Source organism: Toxotes jaculatrix, chromosome 21 (assembly GCF_017976425.1).
Source record: "Toxotes jaculatrix isolate fToxJac2 chromosome 21, fToxJac2.pri, whole genome shotgun sequence".
Lineage (NCBI taxonomy): Eukaryota > Metazoa > Chordata > Actinopteri > Toxotidae > Toxotes > Toxotes jaculatrix.
In genome coordinates, this window is record NC_054414.1 from 15030742 (window position 1) to 15055705 (window position 24964).

General features: G+C 42.9%; 3 protein-coding genes and 1 long non-coding RNA gene across 7 annotated transcripts in view; 1 reads left to right on the plus strand and 3 right to left on the minus strand.

Annotated features, from left to right (window-relative positions):
- Nucleotides 1–97: 97 nt before the first annotated feature.
- LOC121175529 (potassium channel subfamily K member 1-like) lies at nt 98–2860 on the minus strand. Its single transcript, XM_041029315.1, has 3 exons — nt 2371–2860; nt 1797–2201; nt 98–1541 (listed from the first exon to the last, which is right to left on the minus strand). Exons 1-3 carry the CDS (start codon nt 2720–2722, stop codon nt 1237–1239), a joined length of 1062 nt encoding a protein of 353 aa, XP_040885249.1. The 5' UTR covers nt 2723–2860; the 3' UTR covers nt 98–1236.
- Nucleotides 2861–3569: 709 nt separating this feature from the next.
- Nucleotides 3570–15947, minus strand: LOC121175526 (thrombospondin-2-like). Of its 4 annotated transcripts, XM_041029312.1 has the most exons (22): nt 14799–15947; nt 14440–14662; nt 14251–14316; nt 13947–14083; nt 13203–13442; nt 11627–11720; nt 11353–11517; nt 10927–11103; nt 10670–10843; nt 10223–10353; nt 9874–10008; nt 9536–9754; nt 9343–9450; nt 9067–9226; nt 8870–8988; nt 8285–8519; nt 7583–7810; nt 7349–7479; nt 6853–6993; nt 6645–6742; nt 4587–4726; nt 3570–3964 (listed from the first exon to the last, which is right to left on the minus strand). In XM_041029312.1, exons 1-22 carry the CDS (start codon nt 14826–14828, stop codon nt 3957–3959), a joined length of 3159 nt encoding a protein of 1052 aa, XP_040885246.1. In that variant the 5' UTR covers nt 14829–15947; the 3' UTR covers nt 3570–3956. The 4 variants fall into 4 exon arrangements, with proteins under 4 accessions (XP_040885246.1, XP_040885244.1, XP_040885245.1 ...); XM_041029310.1 differs by having other exon boundaries at nt 14449–15947; XM_041029311.1 differs by having other exon boundaries at nt 7631–7810; nt 14440–15947.
- Nucleotides 15948–16074: 127 nt separating this feature from the next.
- LOC121175530 (proteasome activator complex subunit 4B-like) overlaps nt 16075–24964 on the plus strand; it is a 30178-nt gene continuing 21288 nt past the window's right edge. Inside the window, exons 1-10 of the mRNA XM_041029316.1 lie at nt 16075–17236; nt 18165–18305; nt 20771–20887; nt 21188–21232; nt 21443–21592; nt 22317–22380; nt 23133–23207; nt 23336–23458; nt 23557–23649; nt 23955–24133. Of these exons, the coding sequence (XP_040885250.1) occupies nt 17043–17236; nt 18165–18305; nt 20771–20887; nt 21188–21232; nt 21443–21592; nt 22317–22380; nt 23133–23207; nt 23336–23458; nt 23557–23649; nt 23955–24133 (1181 nt within the window). The 5' untranslated portion in view covers nt 16075–17042. The remainder of the gene's footprint in view (nt 17237–18164; nt 18306–20770; nt 20888–21187; nt 21233–21442; nt 21593–22316; nt 22381–23132; nt 23208–23335; nt 23459–23556; nt 23650–23954; nt 24134–24964) is intronic.
- Nucleotides 18303–23482, minus strand: LOC121175531. Its single transcript, XR_005892730.1, has 3 exons — nt 23344–23482; nt 18921–18966; nt 18303–18811 (listed from the first exon to the last, which is right to left on the minus strand). It is a non-coding gene; the product is annotated as an uncharacterized LOC121175531 (long non-coding RNA).

Genomic DNA, 24964 nt, shown 5'->3' on the forward strand with positions numbered 1-24964 from the left:
GAACTACCAGTTCTGCTCTTGATTAAAACCCATAAAGCAAAATGGCAATGAAACCAGCAGCAAAATGATCTTTGGAAGACAAGTCATATCCTTCTTATTTTTGTGATTTTAACCAGTTTTAAGCTGTTTTGCAAGTGAATTAAAAATGACTCGACACCTGTAAAATAGGACGGCTTTGACAAAATATATAGATATTAAAACAACTTTGTTCTACACCATTTTCTCTAACACTCAGTTGTAACAATAACATATTCTTGCACCTTAATTTCTAAGTAACACTCCCCTAAGCAGCAGGAGAGAGGAATTCCCAGTAACATGTAAACCTCTTACATAAAATGAAAGTGCTGCCCTCTAGTGGTAAGAGGGCACATCTTGCAGTACAATGACTTCACTGAACTTTGTAAATTAGTGTAGGGCTGGTTGAACATGTTTCTGCCACTAGGGACTGATTTCTTTGCCTGCATTAATCAAGCTTAAACATCTTCAGTCGACGATGCACTGTCTTAGGCCCTCAGAAATACACGCAGAAAGTTTGAAGTTGATCGGATGAGCAGTTGTGAAAATCAAAGTACAGACAGAAAGCCAGACAGACAGAGATTCCTGCATTTATCATTAAATGCAATGAGGAGCTGAAGTCTGATCATCCTGTGAGCATCCAGGAACCATTATTTACTCTTTTAATTGGAATTCTTTCAAATAATGTACAACAGGCCAAGTGATGATGCGCCTCATTCTCCTGGTACTGCTTTCTGACTTCAGAGAAGGCAAATTTCCTATGCAAATACTGGAATAGATCATACAATGTGAAATCCTCTAGTGCAAAGTGTCCTGTACTGGAATTATAGCCTCAAGACTTTGGCAGGAAGTGGAAACTCGTGGGGTTTCCCTCCGTTTTGGGTCCCAGCCCTTCCTCTGTGTCATAGATCTAACTCTTATCTGTAGGGAACGGAGCAACAGAGAACAAGAAAACAACGCCATCCTGATTATCTCTGGGTGGTTCCTGCTTTTACACCACATGTGTATTGATGTTGGCAACAGCAGAAAGAAATCACTTTTTAAGTACTTAAGTGACCAAGTCTAAATGTCGATATACACATAGGCATAGTAAGACTGCTTATATACTCATATGTATATCACATTTAGATAGCGGTCAGTGCCAGTATGTCCTGAGCCGCCATGCACAGGGTTAAATTTTATAGACCAGTCCCTTAAAAACAATGTGTGGCAGACAATCTGTCATCTCATTTCGCTGTTAACAGCTGATCCTGATGCTGGGGTATAGGGCATTGACTTGTTGTCTTGCCGTAAGGACGCGGCCTGTTGTGACACAGATGCGATGACTGGAAGGTGACCTGTCACGTGGTCCGAGGGGTCAGTCAGCTGGTCGCTCAAGTCATCCTGGTCGATGATGTTGGTGGTCTCGGAGTCCAGCTCCTGAACATTTTCTCGGTAGAACCTCTGTCGGAGGCGTCTCATCTGGGGAAGTTCGCAACACGTTTCCACCACCACCAGGACAAACACCAAGCCCAGAAGCAAGTAGGCTGGGACAGTAAACACACACAACAGCAACATGAAGGAACAAAGACCAATACAGTGTGACTGATAAGGGTTGGCTCTATAAATAATGGGTGTAGTGGCTACCTCTCATGGCTTTGTTTAAATTTATCAAAGCCATAATAGTAAATGGAGAAAAACAGAATGAACTAGTGATAGACATGTTATCAATGTTAAATGAAATTGTGTTTTTTTTATGATTTTTGTGTATGGCTTTTGGTGATCCCCTGACAGCTACTCACCTGTGATGGTCAGCCTGTAGAGCTGTGGGTGTGGGTTGGCCTCTTTACTATGGGTCTCTCCAGGGACATAATCCCCGAGGCCAATGGTTGTCAGGGAGATGAAACAGAAATACAGAGACTCCAGAAAGTTCCACTCTTTCTCCAGGTTGATAAAGATCCACGCAGGGATGATGAGGAGTAACAGCATCATGACGAGGGCGAGGCAGGTGGCATGGATGGCAGCTAGCTTTGATCTGGACATGGCCCATCGACGGTGGAAGTAGGACACTGGGCGTTGAGTCACCAAGACCATGATCCTCTGCACCACAGCAGAGAGGAAGAAGAGGGTAACTGGGACCCCGAAGAGGGAGTAGAAGATACAGAAGGCCTTCCCTTCATCTGAGAGAGGAACAGTGTGGCCATAACCTGAAAACACAAAAACATGCAGAGGATTTGTGAGCTAAAACTAATGACTTAATTAATGGTTAACAAATAGTTTACTTATTCCTCATACAGAGACAGTTCTCGTAACATTAACCTTACTATTGTTTTTATGCAGACTTTAAATCATTGGGAAGACCCTCCAGTAACTCACCCGTTGTGGTCAGGACGGTGCTGGTGAAGAACAGGGAGGACACAAAGTCCCAGTTGCGGCTGGTGTCGTTACCCAGCAAGGACACGCCATAGTTATTGGCCTCCAGCGCGCGGGCCAGGAGCTCCTCCAGGCGCGCGTCGGACACACAGGTGTTGTTGCTCAGGAAGTGTTGCCGGGCCGCTTTCAGCTCCTGCCGAAGCTCGTGCTCGTAGGGCATCTCGATGGCGGAAAAGATCCCGGCGCCGATTATGAGGTAAAGGATGTAACCGACAACCAACAGCGCAAAATTCAGCGCTGACTGGTGTCGCTCCACAAACCGGGCGCACCTGCCGTCAGCCCAGCTGCGCACCATCCCTCCTGTTTCCACAAAAGAACGGCAAAACTTCACTCAACCACTTTAAACTAACTGGGCAGGGAGACCTTTTTTTTGGTAATGACTTCTGTTCTCTCTGCCCGGTGGAAGGACTGGTCTTCCTCATTTCTCTTGTCTCATTGGAAGCGGGGAGTGACGTAGCTCATTCGCCGCACCAGGTAGAGGGTGTGTGCGCGCGCGTGTGTACCTGTGTGTGTTTTTGTGCTTTGCTGCACTTCACTCTCCGACCGGTTCAACTGGTTTGGTGTTTTGAGTTATTACAAGAGATTTATTTTTCTTTGAAACACAAGGTCAGGTTTCTTTGAGGACACAGATTTATATTGTAAAAACAATTTTGCAGGAATTTTACGGTACACAAAACAGACACTGTAAACGATTTAAAGATACAGAGAAATAACACCACTCACAAGTATATCTAAATGAAAAGCATGGCTGTAATTATTTTTAGGAAATGTTGGCTGTATATTTCCGTGTATTAGGAGGGACATCAATTCTTTGTTTAGTTCTTTCAGGATGTTTAATCATTAATCTAGTATTATTTTTTTAATAACAATCAAATTCTTATTAACATTTCTTTTGGTAGAATATTTTGAACATAGAGTATTTTTACACGAGAAAATTATTTGAATAATTCTTTGACCACTGACTTTACCGACCCTAAATAACTGTGCTCAGTTTCTTCTTCCCTATTCATCATTTGTAATTATTACTTTTACCACTAGAAGGCGCTGGAGACCACGTTTCCACAATCTTATTTTGTTGCTGTGCTGGCGTCATCAGATAAAGAATAGAAAGAAAAAGACAATTGGAAAAAAAACGTCTTTTATTGATAAGTTACCACCAGACATCTGCTCTGCTGAATTCATCTTCAGTTTATCCACACATCTCTCCCTTTCATGTTTGGCATCTGGCAATAAATAATTATTTACAACCATTAGGAAAGCGCAAATGAAAAGCAATAAGAAGTTGCTGTCATTAGAGATGCTGTCAGAGTCCTACAGTAACATACAGCGAATGAGACAGTCTGAAATCAATAATGTAGCATAAAAAGCTGATAGATGATGGTCACTAATTGATAGTCTTAGCTGGATAAAGGCCTGGGTCTTGGTGCATCCTCTCTCTCTCTCAGTTGTATTTAGATTTTCTGAAATTACTGTGCATCTCTGGTGCATCTCTTGTTGTAGAGTTTCCTGAAGATCCCAGCAAAAATAATTCAGTTATCTGAGGAAATAATAAAGAAAAACAGATTACAGATGTGGTCATCAGAAAAACACCTTTTATGAGAGGAATGGATTTGCAAATGCTGGAGGACAGAGCAGGGGAGGAAAGTTACGACAAATTACATTTACTCAAGTACTGTACTGAGGTGAATACTGTCATTTTTAATCCTATACATTTTGACTAAGATTTTACAATAAACAAAAACATGACAGAAAAACATTAGATGAGCTTGCAAAATACAGTGCAGTGTAAAAAAAGATAAATCGGCTGTTCCCAGCTTCACTGGCTTAGGCTTGTCATGTTTCAGATGTATGAGTTGTTTCCCCTCTAAAGTTCTCAGATGGTTTCGCTTCAGTAATTGTTCCAGGCTAAAGTAGGATAAATCATCTAATATTTCATGAAAAAAAGAAAGACTGGATAAAAACCCAAAAGATAAATACAGATTTGTGAAGCAGAGCTCTTTTTTTTTCTTTCCTCTCCCATTAATCATCTCATCACCCCTCAGATTTATACTGTGACCCGCTGGAGGGGCCCGACCGATAGGTGGAGGAGCACTGCTTTAAACAACCTAACTGCATATAAAGCAGTTTAAACAAGCTCCAGCACAACCACAATGTCTCACCTCTGCACTCATATTTGAGGTCTGAGAAGAGGACGTGTTCCTGAGAGAAGACAAACAGTCCCAGTCTGCCTCCAGCCAAGGTGTGGTCGTACACGGCCCCCGAGTCGGCTAAAATCTCCCTGCCCTCATAGACCACCACCCTGCAAAGGCAACATGACACAGTCAGTACAACACTAACAAAAAAACTGAGTGAAGGACTTTTACTTGTAATGTAGTATATTTTATATTTCAGTATATCTACTTTTACTCAAATATAGGACCTGAATACTTCTTCCATCACTCAAGTGCACACTATTTCTGGGTCAAGTCTGTTGTTTGGTTGTGTATTTCCCATTCTTGCCATTTATTCCAGTGGATAATACTGAGGACATGACGTCAAATGGAGACATATTTAAAGCAGTTATAATTGAGCTTCATAGCAGCCATCCAAATTGTCAATGTGTATCTGTCCTTCACAATCAAAGAGCAGGAGCTTCTTTACAGACTCACATTCAGTAAGCATGCGGTCGTACAGACATCTCACAATCCAGCTGTTCAGTACCCAGAATGCAGCATAACCAGAGCTTGCATCCTCAAAGATAGCCTCCTTTTAAAAGTATTTTTATAGTTTGAACAACTGGGCTTGGCACATAACAGCTTTGTTCTCATTCCCCTCACTTTTTCTCAGCTTAAAAACATCACTATGATGTGGTTCTCTCCACCTGCAGATAAACGGCACAAAGCACAGAAAACTTGTTGCCTGGAGGTTTTTTTGAAAGTCTATTAGTGAGAAGTACAACTAAGTACAAGTAGATGTGGCAGGTTGAGGAGAACTGGGTACAACAAAGAAAGTGAATTACACTGTTATCATAAAATAACTCTTGGAGATTGATGATATCCTCGAGTATAAGAACCTCTGAGGGTGAATTATTCCTTCAAGGGTGACACTGAATGTGATTTTCACAGATTTAAGAAGTTATTCAGCCGATTGTTGCTCCACTAAAACCTACATGAACTGAACTGTTATTGACTGAGCCCCAAAAGTGTGATTTAAAGTCAAATGCAACTGTTTTTTGCATGTTTTTACCCATTTTTTTCAAATCCCTTTTACTTTACAGTGTTGCAGATGGTTTTTAGGTGTGATTTAGTGTCTCAGAGTTTAGAATTTTCTTGCGTTGATACAATTTGTTTTTGTTCATTAAATTATAAAAATCCACTTTCAGACATTTATGATAAAACCTGTCTTAAGATGATGATCTCCACTAAGCCTCCCGTCTGCTTGTATTGTTATTGCAGTAATATAATTTCATATGTTGTTAGCGGTGCACCGCATTTCTGTGCATCAGCAACGTTACACTCGCAATAATTATACACGATGTTCACCAATCCCAAGCAAATCTGAAGTCACTATGAGTTGTTTTTAATAGTACACAGAAATGAATGGGAACCAGTGGCTGCTTGAAAATGAAGTGGAAAGACACATTCATTCAAAATTTTAAAACAATACAGCATGTTTCAGAAAATGTAAATGTGACGTAGTAAACTGGCTAAAATATTGGCACTGGTATTACTATTAAATGCTTTAACTGTAAATTAAAAGTTAAAGGTCACTGCTAATGTAGAGGTATTTCCATTAGGAAAGATCTGTTGCTCCCCAGAGGAAGCCCACAAATCTTTATTGTCTGAACTTCTAGAGTTGGTTGAATTCCATGATCCTAATCCAGCTGTGGTTTATGACAGGGCAACATGAAAATATAAATACAGGCTTCAAAGAGGAAAACCAGTCAAGCAACGAGTGCTTTAACTCAAAACATGCACAGGTTCACATATTAGTTGTCTTGTTTATTACTGTTCTCGCCTATAGAAATATCTATAACGATTTAACAGAGCCAGTATTTCCAGACAAAAGTGAGAAAACAGACGGAAAGAGTAATTTCCTCACACCAGCTGGATAATTCTGGGGTCAGTCTCATTCAGGAATCTTGCTTGAATAAATCTAACCACTGCTGATCAACCAGTGTTAAAAAAAAATAACACCTCACATGACGAAGTTACTGGGCATGCTGACTGTCTTTGTACCTGATGAACCCAGTCTTGGGTCTGTGGATAAGGTGCATGCGGTAGGCTGTGTAGTCCTTCCAGCCAATATTATTGGGGTCATGCCACAATGTTTTGACCTGAAACAGAAACACGCAGACATCAGGGTGGGTCAGGATTTTGTGCTGAAGTATCTGATCTTTACTGTGTCAGCCTAACAAAGAGACGTCTAAATCTAACTGGTTCATGCCTGGTGTCTGGTATTTCCGGTGTGCCAGAGGGCGTTGCGTAGATACTCCCCTGGTCCTGTGGTGGAGTTGACCAGTTTGATGGAGACGCCCGCTGTGCCGAAAGCTTTGGACGGCCTTTTCTCCCAGTAGGCCTGAGACACCTGCTCTCAATGAAAAAGAAAGAACGTGGAGGATCAAAGAGTGTGAAGATTAAGTTGACGTATGTACAGCAGTAGGCTGCTAAGATCCGTCACTGAGCACAAAAAGATGCTCAGAAGTCAAACCACTTCTTTTCTTTTATGTACTTTCCCACTTTTTGCTAGTGAGAACTGTAATTTTGTAATACAAAGAAATACAAAGGATGTTTTGGTCAAAGAGATGTTTAAACATTGATATAAGTTTTGATTGAACACCGAAATCAAAGGTTTTAAAGGGCAATTTACACAAAATGTTTACTACTATCGTTGAAGCCGATAGAAGTTATGATCAGTGTTTAAGTCAGCATTCAAGCCTCACCTGTTTCCACATGACAACATAGAAGCGCTGACTTGACTGGTAGGCGAACACAATGCCTGCGTAGTCATCATCTCGGTTGGTGTTCACATAAAACGTCACACTGAAGTCTACTGCACTAAATTTGTCATATCCTGTTTAAACCAAGGGGACATTTGTGTTTTTTAGACTCCAACAACAATTTTCATGATATTTGGAATCAGTTTTGATCTTTTCTGGAGTTACGGACAATCTGACCTAAAGCGATGCCAGGGTCCGAGTTGGCCGTCTGCAGCAACTCTGTACCTTGGCTGCGGATCACCCAGAGGGGATCAGACTGTGTTGTGCCTTTAGGGTCCAACAAAACAACCTGAAACTTCCTGAAATCTGTAGACCCAATATCCTGGTTCAGTGGACAGGGATCCAGCGCATCTGGAATACTGTCATTGTCAAAGTCATCAAAACAAGCTTCTCCACTGCCATCACCTGAGAAAGAGGGAGGAATAAAGAGATAGAGGATAATGATGTGACTCTCTATTATATTTTTGCCAAGAGGGGGACAAATAGGACTGGACAGGATAACGTGCAAACGTGGTAAGAAAGGCCTGTATGATGGTGGATAGATTAAACAATCTTTTAAGTATGATTAATCACTCTACAGAGAGCCATAAAACGCTTTATGTTGATGTCCAACAGTAAGATGACCTGGACCACTGGAAACTAATCAGACTGACAGTTGTAGGATTTTACTGCACGACTGCAAAATCCATTTATCATAAATTGTACAAAACATTTCCCCATGTGATAAAAAATTAATCATCATTTGTTCACATCTGTATTATGATATCAGAGAGAGTCTCAGTTCTGTTGAGTTTCAGTAGACTAGGTTTGAATTTCTAGGAAATTACACCTTTTTATTTGTTTTTGTTTGGTGTTTGAGAAAAACGGAACGGCACTGACCATCAGAGTCCAGTTGGTCCCTGTTGGGCACCAGTCTGCAGTTGTCCCGGTCGTCAGGGACACCATCATTGTCATCGTCGTGGTCACAGGCATCTCCCTTCCCGTCCTTATCATGGTCAGCCTGGTTGCTGTTGGCAATGTAGGGACAGTTGTCAAGAGAGTTTTGGTGGCCGTCCTCATCAATGTCGTCGTTATCATCGCACATGTCCCCCACCAGGTCACTGTCAGAGTCAAGCTGCAGACACACACAGACAGACACATGCAACATACTGTATACATTTAAAGAGTGTTAAATCACAAGTCTTCATGCTTAGTTTTCTGTTAAGCAGCACATCCACTCCTTGCATAGACTTCCAAGATGTTCTTGTAATACTTCCTCTTCATGTATAAAAATTAATCACCCATCCAACCCCGATTAATTGCCACTAATAAATTATTAGAACAACTTTATTGGATCGCTGTGTTTAAATGTGCACTGCAGACCAGATGTTCTGTGAGGAAACTGTAGTTTCTTCAGCACATGCACATAGATACACGTGCACTTTCAGGCACTGTGTGTTTTTATTTGTGTGTGTTTTCAGGAACCTGCAGTGGGTTGTGTAGAAGGGGACAGTTGTCACACTGGTCTCCAACACCGTCCAGGTCCGTGTCCCTCTGGTCAGTGTTGTAGACTAAGGGACAGTTGTCACGGTCATTCAGAACCTCTGGAAGGGGAACACACACAGATAAGTAGCTATAAGTATGTAACATGTTCCAGGCATGGTTTGGAGAGTTGCTCCTACCATCTCCATCTATGTCAATGCTGCAGGCGTCTCCCTCTCCGTTGTCATCAGTGTCTGTCTGCAGTGGGTTGCTATCAAATGGACAGTTGTCACAGCGGTCCCCGACCCCGTCTCTGTCAGAGTCAAACTGTCGAGGGTTGTACACCAGCGGGCAGTTGTCCTAGGCCAAACAACCACACATTCGTGCACACACACATACACACACACAGAGGGGATGTGAATATAGACCTGGTTTCAGACATGATATCCTCAAGTTAATCTCAACCACAATCCTACCCTCTCATCCATGATGTCATCATTGTCATCATCAGGATCACAGGCGTCTCCCTGTCCGTCCTTGTCCAGGTCTTCCTGTCCAGAGTTTGGTAGCATGGGGCAATTATCCTGTAGCCAATCACAACTAAAGTTTAGCGGAATCACACCCACAGCTCTTAAATGTTTTCGTGCTGGTCTATTTTTTTTAAATTACCTTTTGACAGTGATAGGTCGCATTTTGCTTGCAGGGCAATCTGTTGTTGGGCCAGCCATCCAGATCAGAGTCTTCACCACACGAAAAGCCATCACCCGCAAACCCAACAGCACAAATACACTTGTACAAGACCTCAGATGCCAGGCCCAGGTACACACATTCAGCATATTTGTGGCAGGTGTGTGTGTTGTCTTTGCAGGGATTGTATGGTTCACACACCTACAACAAAATCAAGCATTTGAGAATACAAAAGTGGCTCATGGTAGTAGTTCAAAGCAAAGAAAGTAGTTCAAACAAACAACAACAAAGAAATAAGGCTGAAAGAGTAAAACACATGCCTGCCTGATTCTCTGGGCTTCCTGCAGTCCAAGGCCATATGGCTGTGTTCCTTTATAGCGAGGAGGACAAGGCAGACAGTAGAACCCGGGGTCTGTGTTTACACACTCTGTAACACACACACCTTCCACTTCACACTGAAGAGATAGAGCGGTTAACCGAGTTCAGAATATCAAACATGAACTGTTTGTACAACTGTGTTACGGCTGTTGTGTACAAGAGGAACTTCTTGTAGTTTCCAATGCTCCACATCTCACTGGGCCATTATCGGCCTGATGTCCTGTAATCTGAACCTGTGCCTGTCCCCATGAGAGACTGTCACTTCCTAGTTTTAACCTGCATGGTTATTACCTCATTTTCATCTTCACAGTGAGTGCCATTGCCATATAAACCCAAAGGACAGCGTCCACATTCCCATGATCCATCACTGTGTGATGTGCATTTCACTCCAGGAAAACATGGATTTGACAGCAAACACGTGTCTGAAAAAATGCACATGTGCATAAAAAATGAAGGCAATGAGTTATTTTTACAAAGAGTCACAAAGCAAACACTGGGTCAATGGAAGTTCATGTCTGAATCATGTATTCTGTCCAAAACCTCAGTAATTGAATAAAGGCAGAAGAAACAGTCTAGGACATTGTTTATAATCCTTTATTGTTTTGAAACAATAAAGGATTAGGTTTATGCATGGATGTGGAGCTTAGCCTACTTATAGAGTATAAATATCTCTAAATATCTGTTTGCACAATTAAGTGGTACCGATTGCCTGAGGTTGGTGGACATGGTTAAGTTTACCTATAGGACATGGTTGTTTGTTACAAGCTTCATAGTCCATGGCGTCTCCAGCACAATGCTTCCCACCGTTCTGAGGTGCAGGGTTCAAGCACTCTCTCTGGCGGCTTGACAGGCCTCCTCCACAAGTCTGTGAGCACAGTGACCATTCGGTCCAGGATGTCCAGCCTCCAGCAACTGCACAAAAACATATCATTCACCTGTAAGACAGACAAGTACCACAGTGCAGTTTGTATGTGCATTTGTGCTCCTGTACTCACTGGGGCAGAGTGTGTTGTTGCAGGGTTGTGTCTCCCTGGAGCTGCCCGAGCACCCTTTGCCCCCCTTCTGAGGAGGAGGGTTGTTGCACAGACGTACTCGTGTGATGTTTCCTTCTCCACATGTGGTTGTACAAGCAGACCAAGGAGACCAAAGGCCCCAGTTCCCGTTAGCACGCCCTAGACATGAAAGATGCACATGTTCAACGTAGACCATCACTTCAGCTCCACACTGTGTGCACACTTCCAGAATTAACACAACATGTTTCCAGTTATGATTACAATCTAAAATCCATTTGTCCGAAGATGCATATTTCTCCTCTTTGAGAAATATTCATTTAATTCCCTTGGATTGGTTATGCTCAACCAATCACAAAAATTAAACAAAATCAAGACATGACAGGTCATACGTGCAGAGTGATGCCTTACCCTTGCGGTCACACTTCACCAGCGTGCAGCTGCGGGTTTGAACCGACGGGCCAGAACAGGGCGGCATGATGCCATTGCATGATCGGCCCCTTTGCTGCCCTCCACGTCCACAGGTGACAGAACAGTGGGTCCACTCAGACCATGGGGACCAGCCATCTGCATTATCTTTATTTACATAGGCACACATACACTGCTGGTTCACTTCTATCACATTTTTTGATCTTAGCGCATGTTTTCAACATTTTTATCATCATTGCAGGCAAATCAAACTTACTGAGACAGACAGGGCAGCACTTTCCATCAATAAAGGATGGATTGATGCAGGATACAGGAGGGCAAGACACCTGCTGACACACTACCTTTCCATCCTAAACGAGGTAAAGGAGAGACAGACCAGTGTTCATACATTTAGCTGTTATTAAACTATGTGATTTGAGCCAGATGTTTTCGCTAGATGCCAGTCCCTGCAGAGGAACGGTATGTTGTCATGACTCATAGGCTTAGTTACTCCCTCAAGCCATCTTTGACAAAACTAATGATATTTTATAAAGAGAAACAGACTCAGAGAGGATGATGAAGCCACCATAAAACATAGACAGGGGCTAACAAAGACAGCTCTGGAAATAAACGAAACCACATGGGACACAAGTGAAAAACCCAACTGGTAAATACATTTTAAAGGGAATAGTTTGAGATTTTGGGAAATGTGTTTGCTTTCTTGTCAAGAGTTAGACCCGAACACTGCCATCACTCGTGTCTGTTATATAAGAAGCTACAGCCAATAGATCATTAGCTTAGGCAAAACATTAGAAACTTAAACAAGATTATGTCTTGTTTGTTTGATCCATAGCTTTAGCTTTAGCAAGTAGGTGGATTTGCTTTACCTTTGCACAGAGACAGACTAGCTGTTTCCCCCTGCTTTTAGTCTTTATGCGTATATGTCTCTTTGAGCTAACCACCTCCTTCTCACCACCTCTAAGTTTCATGCACATTAAAGAAGGTGAAGGTAAGCCAGACTATTTCTTGGCCAGGATCAGTCACTTCCTGGATTTGGTGGATTGTTTTTATCTTTGAATAGAGCCAGACCAGCTGTTTCCTGTCTTTATGCGGTCTCCTGCCTGTAGCGTAACGGCTCCGAATTGGAAGGAATCAAATGCACAGCTCAGAGATACCAATAAAACGTTGAAAACAGTTCAACTTTAGCCTATATGGTGTTAGCAGACAAAATCGGGCAAGAATTAACAGGTGGTGATGAAAGGGAGTGGGCAGTTATCAGTAACAGGCAGGCAGGAGAACCAGGCTATTAAAGCAAGCAGGAGGTTATAACAGGCAAGGAAAAACAGGGAGGTAAGGTTGGAAAGATGCAGCTGGGACAGCACAATAGACAATCTAGCTGAGTGTAGGTGGAAACGGACCAGTATATATGCTTGGAAGTAAATGGGGAATGAAGAACAGGTCAGTCAGTGGGCTGGAGGGAGTCAGGCGACTGAAAGATGGGAACGGCTGGGGTTCCTGCAGCGCAGGTGTGAGTGGCAGGTTCTGAAATGGCAAGAAAGTTTGTGATTCTTGGCAAAGGCAGACAGAGAATGAATGAATAACTAAACAAACTGGGACATGTAGCTCAATATTCAACAGACAGATATGAGACTCGGTACCGATCTTCTCATCTACCTCTTGGCAAAAAAAAAGCAGATAAGCACATTTGCCAAAATTTCACACGATTTCTTTAATGTTAAAAGCTGCATCAGAGCTGTAGACTGGAGAATTTTGATTTGAACTCTTTTTCTCTCTCTCTCACCTCACTGCTAATATGTTAGATTGAAGTTACAGAAGATTTGTTCAACACAGACCTGGCAAGTACAGGAGGTGCAGCTGTCAACTTCCCAAGCCTCCCCCTGCTCGTACACTCGTCCGTCCTGCACACACCAGACCTCCCCGTCTCTGTCTCTGTCAAGATCATTGTCATCGCCGCCGCCGCCACCACCTCTGCTGCTGCCGCTGCTGCTGCTGTTGTTGTTGTTGTTGTTGTTGTTATTGCTGCTGTTGCTCAACTCAGCCAAAGATATACGCATTTCCTCATTTTCCCTTGTCTGAGAACACAAAACCTTAACCTTAAAACCTTAGTTTTTCTTCTTACATCTGTTGCATCTAGATTTACCCTGTATGTTTACGCAAGGATCTGCTGAATTAGGCCAGAACAGTGGTGAGATGATTAGCAGCCAACATTTTAACACTGATGGTATTCTTTCTGCCTGTTTTTTTTCCAAAATTACCCGGACATTTACCACAAACCACAGTGCTTCCTGCCAGAAAAAAAAGATTGTTGCTACTTGTTCCATTGGCACTGGAAGAAGGGCCACTCTCTGTTGGTTTTGTCACACACATTTGCCACAAAACTCAGCCCAATTACATACACTGTAAAACATGCTGAAAAGGCTGGAATACTTAGACATGCTCTTGTTTCAGATTGTTTAGAATAATGTAAATATTAAAATGTTTCATTTCTTTTTAAAGAAATCAAAACTTCTTCTTCTAAAATCCACTTTCTTCCCCATGCCATTTGAATATAATCTGCATGTATTTGTGTGTCTTACTACTCTCTCCAGGTCTTCAAGCAGGTTGCTGGTCACAATGCGCAGGCCCTGGATCTCAGTGAGTAAATCGAACAGTTCCTCACATGGATGACGACAGATTTCTGACGACACGTTGTCAACCTTTGCACCACCCACACCTGTAGAGCAGGCACAAGTGTGTGTGTGGTCTGTGCTAGATTATAACCCCGAGGTTTGCATTAATGATACCAAAAAAATATAGAGAAACTGTATTTGTACATAAATCTGAATGAAGGTCGACGGTGTGTCAATGAACAAAAGCACATGGGAGAGCAGTGTGTGGTACCTGCACACACGGCTGCTGCATAGAGGGATATCAAAAGCCAGGAGAAACCTCTCAGTGGACTCATTCCTGTTCACACATAAATCACATATGCAGTCATTATGAAATATAGCAACCATACTGCTAGCTCGCAATACAAGCAGGGCTGCTGCAGAGGAGATAAAAGAAGAAGAAGATAAAAAGGGAATTAACCTTGCATACCTGCGTACTCCTCGCAGCTCTGCCTTTCTTCACGATTAGAAATCACGGCTGGTAGGCTCGTCCCTGCTGCAGCTCCACAGGGGCTGAGATGGAATGTCTGTCTCCTTTTCCTCTTCCTTATTTCCTTGTCTCCTTGTTTCCTTCTCACCTTGGCATCCGGACCGAGGATCACCGGCACGGCTTCCAACAGGGAAGAGGCTGGTGAGTGAGGAATCTGAGTGAAGAACATGCGGACAGCTCTGTTAGTTCTGTAGAAATTTCTAATGTGGTTATGTATTTGTTTGAGAGTGTGTTTCTGCATGTGTGTGTATGTGTGTGTGTGTGAGGCAGGAGCGGGGGCCATATATTACCCGTCTGTCTGGCGATGAACTGGGCTGCATATCTCCCAGCGAGAAACCCAGCTGGATGGAAGGAACTGTGTGTGTGTGTGTGTGTGTGTGTTGACATCTTGATGCAGGTTTCCCAGACACATCATTTACACTCTTCACCCTCCAAACTTAGGCTCACACACAAACCTGCACTCACACATTGGAACACACACACTCATATTGGCTGTTAGAGTTTTCCAATATTTTAGGAGTGAGAAAACTGGCATCAATATGAATCCCTGGGGAAAATGAGAGGCTTGATGTGTGTGTTCTCACGCACGCGTGCGAACGCGCGTGTGTGTGTGTGTTTGGGACTGACTTTCTTGATTTCTGCAGAAGATCATGAGATAAAGACGAGAAACCTGATGGAATACAAAAACATCTACTTCCATTGGGATCATCATCTCTCTTTCCTTCCTCTCTCTCTTCTTCCTCATCACTTTCCTCTCTCTCTCTTTCTCTCTCTTTTAGTCTTCTCCCTGCTGAGTCAAAGAGGCATCATCATCCTGAATCATATTTTCCATCTGTAGACTCCACTTGTGGAATAATGAATCTCACAGATGTGTGCACACATGCAAGCGCCTGTGCCCATACAAACACACTCATTCACACACACACACACACACACCACACACACACACACACACACACACACACACACACACACACACAAAGTTCCAACAAATTCTCTGTTTCCAAATACCTAAAAACATCACAACGAAGAACAAATAGGAACAGACACCATGTTTCTTCCTGGAAGTGGTTCAACATTGGAGACAGTGAACGCAGGTGTTGTCACTGCTCTGCGAGTCAGAAAAAAGCCCAAAAGTAATAAGGTCTGAGGGGATATATAAGGTAAAGACTTGGGTGAGATTACTTGGCAGCACTCTTGGACTGATATGCCTTGTGGAAGGCACATTCTGTTCTGGGATCTCTCTCAAAGTCTGTCTGTTTCTCTGTGTTTATTAGAGAGAAAACACTTTTAAAGAGGGCACTCCGCTCACGCTCTCAGAAAGGTGAAACTGATTGAAGGCTGCAGGGCTATCCTGGGCTGAAGTCAAAGCTGCAAAAGCAACCAGAAGACCTCTAGTGAGACTCAGGCAAGGTTGAGAAACAGGGCACTTTATGCAATCAGGCAGCTTAAGAAAAGGCTGCGGTGGAGTAGCAGCAATTGCCCCATTTCTCTGAAAGTAACCAAGACCAAAGATCTCTAAAGGGCTTTTGCATTATGCCCTAAGCCCTCGTTGTGCGCAGGCAGGCCAGACAATATCCTGCAATTGCCACACCGCTCTAAGTATGTAGTGGTCAGAGAATTACATGGGCTTAAAGTAAAAGGATTTACATGGAACGCAAGAATGGAGAGGGCTGGGGACAAAAGTGCCATAAGACAGCAAGGACAGACATGGATAACATGAGCTGGAGTGGTTTTTGGGGTCTGTAATTTGTGTGTTTATTGGCACATTTTAGCTTGCAGATAAATAAATGCTTCTCTTCTTCTCTTCATACAAGCATAGATAGATAGATAGATCGAAGTTTACTAAACCCACCTCTTTGTTTATCCCAGTAACAGGGCTGTAGGTCAGTAGAACAGGAGCGGTGCATTAATCCAGTTATCAGATCATCCTAATATTCTGCAGATTAGCTCGCCGCACGCACGCGTACAGGGCCTCTGGGATTTGTAGTCCCCAATGCTGCCTTCCAGGTTCCCTTTCACTCCACCACCTAGTGCCCATACATGAAAGCCTTCATATATCAAAGCCTTCACTTTATCACACTCAGTGGTACTGAAATCACAGCCTGGCCTTAAAGTAATGCACCCTTTCTTGCAACCTGCGGGCAAGTCATTTTTCTCGACCCCCTGCCGTGCGTCATGACCGGTGCGCGAACCCCGCGGCCCCCTCTCACTCCCTCACCCACCCCCACGCTTGCGCTCATGCATGCAGCCTGTGGATCTCTGAGAGGTGTGAAGTGAGAGGTGACGCAGTGCCTAACACTGCAGGTCAGAGCGGAACCGGCCCTCTGCGCACAGGGCTTTGCACAGCTCAATTAACGTGACATACTTTCCCCTGTGATCACCCTCCTTCCGCCCAGTAGCTGGACACAGCGGATTATGACCACTAACTTCGGCGGCGCACTTCCCAGAAGGCACAACATCCATTAAATAAAGAGGAACGTTTTTTTCCCTTTTACTATACTGCAGAAAAGTGACTTTACTATCAGTGGGATATGGCTGTGGACGGGGATATGGCTGGGTTTATCCCTCAGAAGGAGATCGTTTATAACGGCCTGCTGCCTTACTCCGACCGGTTGGACCGGGAGGCCACCGAGCTGCTGGCAGAGATCAAAGCGAACCTGTCCAGAGCTGTCCTTCTTAGAGAGCTTTGGCCCGGGGTCGCTTTCTGGTCCAGGAAACTCTTCTCGTAAGTGTTGAAGCAAGGTTGTCCTCCGGATATAGGCCATGTAACGAAAAGTTAAATCCATAATTAGAGCTCAGTTCATTTAGGTAGTATTCCTCTAAGGTAATTACTGAGACTGACTGTGCAACCAGCACAATGAACCACAAACTACGTCCTATCAAATGATTGTAGAGTTAAATCACTAGCAGTGCAGTGCAGTAACATCAAAAAAGGCACAACTCAAGTATTCGGTACTAGATCTTTACGTCTGTTTTCACTTTATCAAATGGGAAATAAAGAGACAAAAGTAAGAATCATCAGAATAATAAAACGAAAGGATATCAGGGCGTCAGGGTGTTCTGCTCTTTAACTTTAAATAAAGACTGGACTTTTAATTCCCTTCATCCACTTGGCATCAACTCAGATTCAGTGTGGTTAGTAGTAAAATCGAATTATTGATTAATCGCGATTATGTTATGGACGATTATGAGGCGATTATTAAATTTCCGAAGATCGGCTGGCTGTCATACCGGATGTAACCGCAAGGCGGGGCTGTTGACTAACAGCCATAGCAAACCACCCTGTAACAGAGCCAGCGAGTGAGCTTACTATGCTAGCGAGGCGAGAGGCGTGTGACATGGACGAGGACAAAGCTTTAACCGGCCAGTTTACATCGCTCCTAAGTGAGTGTGTGCGTGTGAAGTTATCTGTCTTTGTGTGTAATTCAACAGCTGGATGTGTTTTTTTTAATGGTGCAATACGTTAATTGGTGTATTTTGGGTTACTGTTGTCAAACTCAGTAATTGGTAATCGAATCAGGAAACTGGACCGATTAACCACCCCCTAGTAGTTAGTGAGGGAATCATGTTGAGACAGTGAAGCTGTGTGTTTACTGTGGTTTTGAAGCCGGAAGTGATCAGTTGCTCACTACGAGGTCACCTGTCACCCTCAGGTTTCTGAAACTGTATGGCCGGAGGTTCAGCAAAGAGGACCACATACTCTTCATCAAGCTGCTCTATGAGTTGGTCACGCTGCCGAACCTGGAGCCCCACATGATGCAGAACTACGCCAGGCTTCTCATTCACCTTCTCAAGTGGGTTTGATACAAACATCACACACATGCATAGGTGATATCTGAGCTCCTCGCCCTTAGGGACAGGGGTAAGGAGCTCAGACATCTGGATGGAGCTTGGTAGAACTGTGGTGTCTTCACATTATTAAAAGAAGCCAGTTGAGGTGGTTCAGACATCTCGTCAGGATGCATCCTGGTTGCCTCCCTGTGGACCCCAGGGCAGACCCAGAGCATGCTGGAGGGATTACATATCCCATCTGGCCTGGGAATGCCTTGGGATCCCCCAGGAGGAGCTGGAGGACGTGACTGGGGAGAAGCATGTCTGGGTAGCTTGCTGCTGGATGGATGGATGGGGTTACTGTGCAGCACAGCACAGAAAACTAACTATACAACTGATAATACATGACAGAAAAACTGATATTCAGTATGACAAGCGCTGACAGTCAGATATATTTTTATAGCAAAGAGAGTTTTTGACCTTAGAAAGCTGGACACCCCAGCATCAGCTTCTCTCGCCCTTTGGTATCCTTTAGTATATTGAGATCACAGAACAGCACTGGTGGTAAACATCACTGCGCTACAAGCGGTATAATGATCTCAAGTCACATGATATGTTAAAGTGGATTTTTCACTTACCTCTCTGCCATTTGGAGCGCTGCCATTTGGTACTTTAAATAACCTGCTGTGTTGAGAAAGCAAAATAAGAGTAATTGAGAAAGCATTCAGAGAGCGGATCTCTCCACCAAGTCCATGCAATCCTCTGAAGCATCGATTTTAATTATAGGAAATGTACACCTGCATCCAGATCTGGGTCTGAATCAAAATAAATAGTGATTGCTATTCATTCAGCAGAGTGCACTAAAAAAAACAACTCCATTTTAAAATTTTCCGTCTACTAATAGTAGGATAAAAATGGCAAAACGTAATGTCTTAGGTTGTTTTTTTTTTTTCTAGGGATGATGGAAATTGTAATTCAGTCATATTATCAGAATGCAGCAATGTGGCTTGCACATGTAGTGGTTGCAGAAAGCATGGCAATCATACCAAATAGTCTTCAAAGTCATACTTCTTGGTACATTAAAGCGTCAAAAGTAAAAGTACTCTGTGCAGAAAATGGCCCTTTGTCATGGATGTGTTATTAGATATGACATGATTAGATTGTTCTTGATGCATAAGTAGAGTTTTACTGTTACAGCTGGACAAGGTGGAACCAGTTTTACCCACTTTAGATGATGGAATTTGGTTTATTCCAGAGGTTTTAAGTTTAAGGGCCAGGTGCCTTCCAGCGGGACAGATGATTAACAGGGTAGGAAAGAAGACAAAATAATTCTATGCAAAGCTTTTTGTCCTTTTTTCATACATTGATTTCTTTTAAAATGAAACCATCCGAGAAGGAGTGAGCTGGTAACAAGCCAAACAGATTGGGAGCTATTTTTTATCAGCTTGAAATGTTTTTTTTTTTTTTTTTTGAAGTAAAAACTCAATCTGAAATGAAACTAGCTTGTGTAAATGTACTTTGTTACACACACGCGTTCACTCCTACAGACACACTCGTAGTAAGTAAAAAAGAAAGTGTGTTGGCCTAACAGTACATTTATTGCTTTTTAAGCCCTGACCTATTTCGTAACTCCATGCTTTTGTCTTTCAAATCAGATCTGTCACTTCTCCTGCGACTGCAAGATTTTCTCCAAGACAGTCACATTCATCACCTCCCATTTGTCTCCAGTTGTTTCCATGATTTTCACATCCATCACGGAGCAACATCTTAACGTAGATGTCATTTGTCTGAGTGTTTTCCATTAGATGAAAAGAGAAAGATCTGGGCTAACTGTATATTAAGTGCCAGGTCTCACAGCTGAGAGATGAATTTGATACTCAACATCACGCATTGGGTCTCAATAGGCTTCTTCTTTTTTCATCCCTCGCATTTCACCATCAGTTCCCCGATTGTCTCGTCTTTCCTTCATTTTTCAGATCTCCCCAATGAGAGTCTGTTCCATAGCTGTTAGATGAATGAGAGAAGAAGAGACAGGAGGGATCTGGGGCTGTGGAAATTGTGCATATTCTCCAGTGCATGGACTCTCAACTATTCTGTGGGGTTTACTCCTATAAAAATTGTGATTTAACAAAGAACCCTTATAGGACGGTTGTATTGTGAGTCAGCTGAGTCTGCATGTACAAATTATTAATGTCTGCAGCTGTTAGTCTGCTTAACGCTTTACTGAAAACAAAGAATCACGGTGTTGTGTTTGCAGACATGTCTGGAAGTTGGCAGTCGTCATGTTGAGCACAGCCTGTGAGGTGGTGACTCATTTTCCCACGATTACAGATCCTTTCAGACACCGTGTAGTCTCACACGCCAGTTTAACATTATTACTGTGATTCTGGATTTTTTTTTTTTTCTTTTTAAATGTTTGAATGTCAAAGAACCTGCCTACAGTCCTGCAAGACCCTTACAGATGATAATTGACTGCTTTTTCAAACAGGAAGAAGGAGCTGCTGTCAAGGGATGACCTACAGTTGCCGTGGCGACCACTCTATGATCTGTACGACAGGGTCATCTACTCTAAAACTGAGCACCTTGGACTCATCTGGTTCCCCAAGTAAGCAGAGCAGTTTTACCTTTTTAGTGACCCGCTGTGTGAAGTTGGCTGGTACCTGGTTTTATAACCCAAAATTTTCTTAATGTCACTGCTTACACAAACTGTTTTCTGACATTTTGACAGTAACCAACAGATTAAATCGTGATGAAAATAATTGTTGGTTTCTGCCTGAATGCTGGAGGTTTTTTATATCCTTGGTGAGGACATGTGGATCTCGTCAGGTAGTTAAAGCAGAGTTCCTACACACACACACAAACACACATTCACACTCACACTCCTCCTCTCTCTGCTTGTTTGCAGCTCAGTGGACCACATTTTGAAGGCTTTGATCAAAAGCTGCAGACTGTAAGTCTCATTTTCTGTGATCATGTAATTTTTGCACCGGATAATGTACTGCTTTAATCTCCAGTTGAGCTGTGTACTGTAGATCAATGTGTGCATTTGTATCCCCAGTCTGTCTCTGCTCGTCTGCATCTGTTTATGTTCATGTCTGTCCTCACTCTGTATGCTCTGCGTGTGTGTGTGTGTGTGCGTGCACGCTTGTAAATTTCCAAGGTATTTCCCAGCATCGTCTACCAAGGAGATGCTGGATGAGTGGCGCCCCCTTCTGTGCGTGTTTGACGTGGTCATGCAGAAGGCCATCAGTAACATGGAGCTGTTCCTGCCCACCATCATGCCCCCAGAGGAACACAGCCAGGGCTTCCAGTAAGTGGGCCAACTAGAAACAGGACTGGACGCCAAGTGCAGCCTGTCAGAACCAGAGCAAACACAAAGGGTTCATAAAGTTTTAGCAAAACCACCATTTGTTTATTTATAGGACAACATCTGCCAACAGAAAAAGGTAGAATATGTTGCATTTTTAGTCCTGTAATGGAAACTCAACCTTTAAATTTGTTATTAAGTCCCAGTATTGTTATAATGTGATTTGGTTGCATTGCCTTAAGAATGGATGTATAACCACATTTACAGGCTCTAGAAGTGTTTACACCTTGGCACCTGGGAGCTTCAGTAAATAATGTTTTTCTTGCGTTAGCAGTGCTTCCCCTCTCTTTGTTTTGATAATATTTTGCTTTCCTGGAAAACCTTTGCACCTCTCCTTCTCTGCACCCTTCATGGTTGTGTTCCAGCCACCAAGCCCCTTCACGGCGTTCAGTGCATTCTTTAGTGTATCCACTCTTTCACAAGCTATTTGTCTGGATTTACTCTTGGTTTCATCAGCGGTTTCCGCGCAGTTTCCACAATACATCATCTCTAATACTCTATTTTTCCATTTCAGTTTTTCTCTCTCTCCTCCAGGATATATGGGGGAGGGAGCGAGTTCATATTTGGGGGAATTAGAGATAGATGAGGAGAATTCAGCCTCAGGTGTGTGTGTGTATCAGCGGGTGTGAATATAATGGTATTTTTGTGTGTGTGTGTGTGTTTTCAGGTTGTGGTTTGATGAATTAATGAATCTTTGGATGTCAGTGCAAAATCAGCCAAGCTGGGAAGGGGTGAGACACACACACACACTCTCATGCATACACATCCTTGTTTTACTCTATTCGTGGGGACCCTTCATTGACATAATGCATGCCCAAGCCCCTTGCTCAAACCTTAACCATCACAACTAAATGCCTAACCCTAACTCTAACCTAAACCTAATTCTAACTCTAACCATAACACCAAGTCTTAACCTTCAAACAGCCATTTAAACTTGTGGGGTCCAAGTATTTTTCTTCAGGAATTTTCTTTTTTTAAATACTGTGACTTCTCGTTTTACAAACTGTTTACTGACATTAAAATTAAAGTCTTTATGCAAAATCAAAGTTAGCCAAAGTTAAAAGTAATGAAAATTCCACCTTCCACATTTCTTCAAAAGTCTGCAATGCCAAATGGTGGATTTTTACACATGAATCCATCTTATCAAGCTATAAATCCTGTATCTTTTCTTATTCCTCAAAATGAGCAGAGTAATTTGTGATGACACACACACATTTCTTGATGATGGTGATGATGATTGAAATGTTGTGTTTAAGTTCTGGTTTCCACTTGACTTGCAGATAAGAATTTCCATTTGTGTCTCTGCTCTGCTTTCGTCCAGCCTCTTGGTCCAGAACGGCCTGGCTTTGCACACTTCCTCTCTTTCTGAACAGTCCCTCTTTTTTTTCGAAGTGGCTAAATTTAATTCTTGGAATGACAACCTTCACTTCTGGGAATGAATCAATGTACTCGCAGTGATTGTTTGTGTGATGTTGTCTCACAGCACCTAGTGAACCTGTTCGCTCGACTTGCCAATGATAACATCGGCTACGTGGACTGGACACCTTATATTCCCACAGTGAGTCATTAACAGAGTTATGTGGACAAGTGTGCCTGTTAACGTTATTTATTGAGGTCTGCTGGGCCTCGTGTGTGAGGTGAAACTGACCATTGTGTGTGTGTGTGTGTTCATGTGTATGTGTGTAGATATTCACCAGGATCCTGCGCAGTCTGAACCTTCCAGTCGGGGTCAGTCAGATGGTGGCACCGCGGTATCTTACTAACTCCTACGACATTGGACACTTGGTGTTGTGGATCACAGCACTTCTGGTATGCACGGTGCAGACTTTTTTTTTCAAAAAGATTGTTTGAAAATACACAGGTTTAGTGCAGCTGCTCAGTTACCTACTTACTTTATATCCCTGCAGGGTGGACCAGGAAACCCTGCACAGAAAGAGCTGACCTGCCTCTTTAACAGCATTGCCTCCTTCTACCATCCCTCCAATCACGGTCGCTGGCAGGTAAGTCTCTCTCTCGCTAACACACACACATGCACCCACTGTGAGCAAGTTGCGAATGAGTTTTCAGCTGCTTGCTGTCACGCTCCTTTGATTTATAACCTGTCCTTCAGGACTTGGCTGGCTCTCTTCACACCAACAACACAATAATGAAATGCACAAGTGCCGGAGAAAAGAACGATATCACATATCTGTTTACGGCAGACTGTGTGAACGTGTCTTTAGATGATAAGGCTAATGATGAATGTGTGTGTGTGTGTGTGTGTGTGTGTGTGTGTGTGTGTGCGTGTGTGCGTGCGTGCCTGCAGTCTCGACTGATGCGGCTGCTTCAGCGTCTCCCGGCGAGCGTTGTTCGCCGCGTGCACCGGGAGCGTCATGCCGCCCCCAGCTGGATCACAGTGGTTCCTGAGTGTCAGAGGCTGACTGATGCAGACTTGCAGGAGTTCACCCGCAGCCTCATTGGAGCCGCCCTGCTGGCCATGTTCAGGTACTACACTTTGGTGGATATTAGCCATAGTCTTTCTGCATGTAAGCATGTATAGTTACACCTGTTTTTTAAGCATATTCTTCAGCATATTCAGAATACCTGTTACTACAAGGAGTATAGCACATGCATGTGGAAAATAAAATCACAATGTTAGAATCAAAGAATAAAACAAAAGAGAGAAATTAAGAGAAGGCCAAAAAATTTGATATATAAGGACCGTATTAGTTGATAAGTAAAGCTATTCTGTAAAAGCAGGCTGTAAGATGACATTTAAAAACAAAGACAGCGCAAGACGACCTCATGCTAAGTGGGAGGGCCGATAGAAACAATTTCTACTCAGGCAGAAATAGAAACTATAGGTGTAATAGTGGGAGTAGGTGTGAGCATTCTGTTGCACTGTCAGAGCCAATCAGGGGTCTTGTTAACCCACATTTAATGACTAACATTTCTCCAGACTTCCATCTTTTCAGCCAGAACCTTTGTTCATAGATCGATTATTGCTGCCTCTGTTTTTTCACCTCCCAGTTTCCAGTTTAATCTCAACAAAGATGTCCTTTGTCCACCAAATGTCACAGCTGCCAGAGCCCTCCCAGTTAACCAAACTAAAATTTGTCTCATAATGAAGCGAATGTTTTGGTGACATCTCAGTCACATACAACCATTATTTCAACAGTATTTCAGTGACTATTTTAGAGTGTAGTTAGGAGCTGCTTCACATTAAAATACTGACATCTAAAACACTTTCACCTTTCAGCCAAATTAAGTTTTTAGCAGTTTTGACCCATAAATCTATGTTTACGTGGTGTTTACACAGTTGTTACCATGTAAACA

Excerpts from the sequence above, each read along its gene's own strand:
- LOC121175526 (XM_041029309.1), bottom strand. The coding sequence starts at position 14,791 with ATGGCCCCCGCTCCTGCCTCACACACACACACATACACACACATGCAG. Across the intron at positions 14,317-14,439 it reads GGAGTACGCAGGTATGCAAG|GAATGAGTCCACTGAGAGGT; the intron begins GTTAATTCCCTT and ends ATGTGTGAACAG. Across the intron at positions 7,811-8,284 it reads GGACCAACTGGACTCTGATG|GTGATGGCAGTGGAGAAGCT; the intron begins GTCAGTGCCGTT and ends CCTCTTTCTCAG.
- LOC121175529 (XM_041029315.1), bottom strand. The coding sequence starts at position 2,722 with ATGGTGCGCAGCTGGGCTGACGGCAGGTGCGCCCGGTTTGTGGAGCGA. Across the intron at positions 2,202-2,370 it reads CACCGTCCTGACCACAACGG|GTTATGGCCACACTGTTCCT; the intron begins GTGAGTTACTGG and ends TTGTGTTTTCAG. Across the intron at positions 1,542-1,796 it reads CTACAGGCTGACCATCACAG|CCTACTTGCTTCTGGGCTTG; the intron begins GTGAGTAGCTGT and ends TTACTGTCCCAG.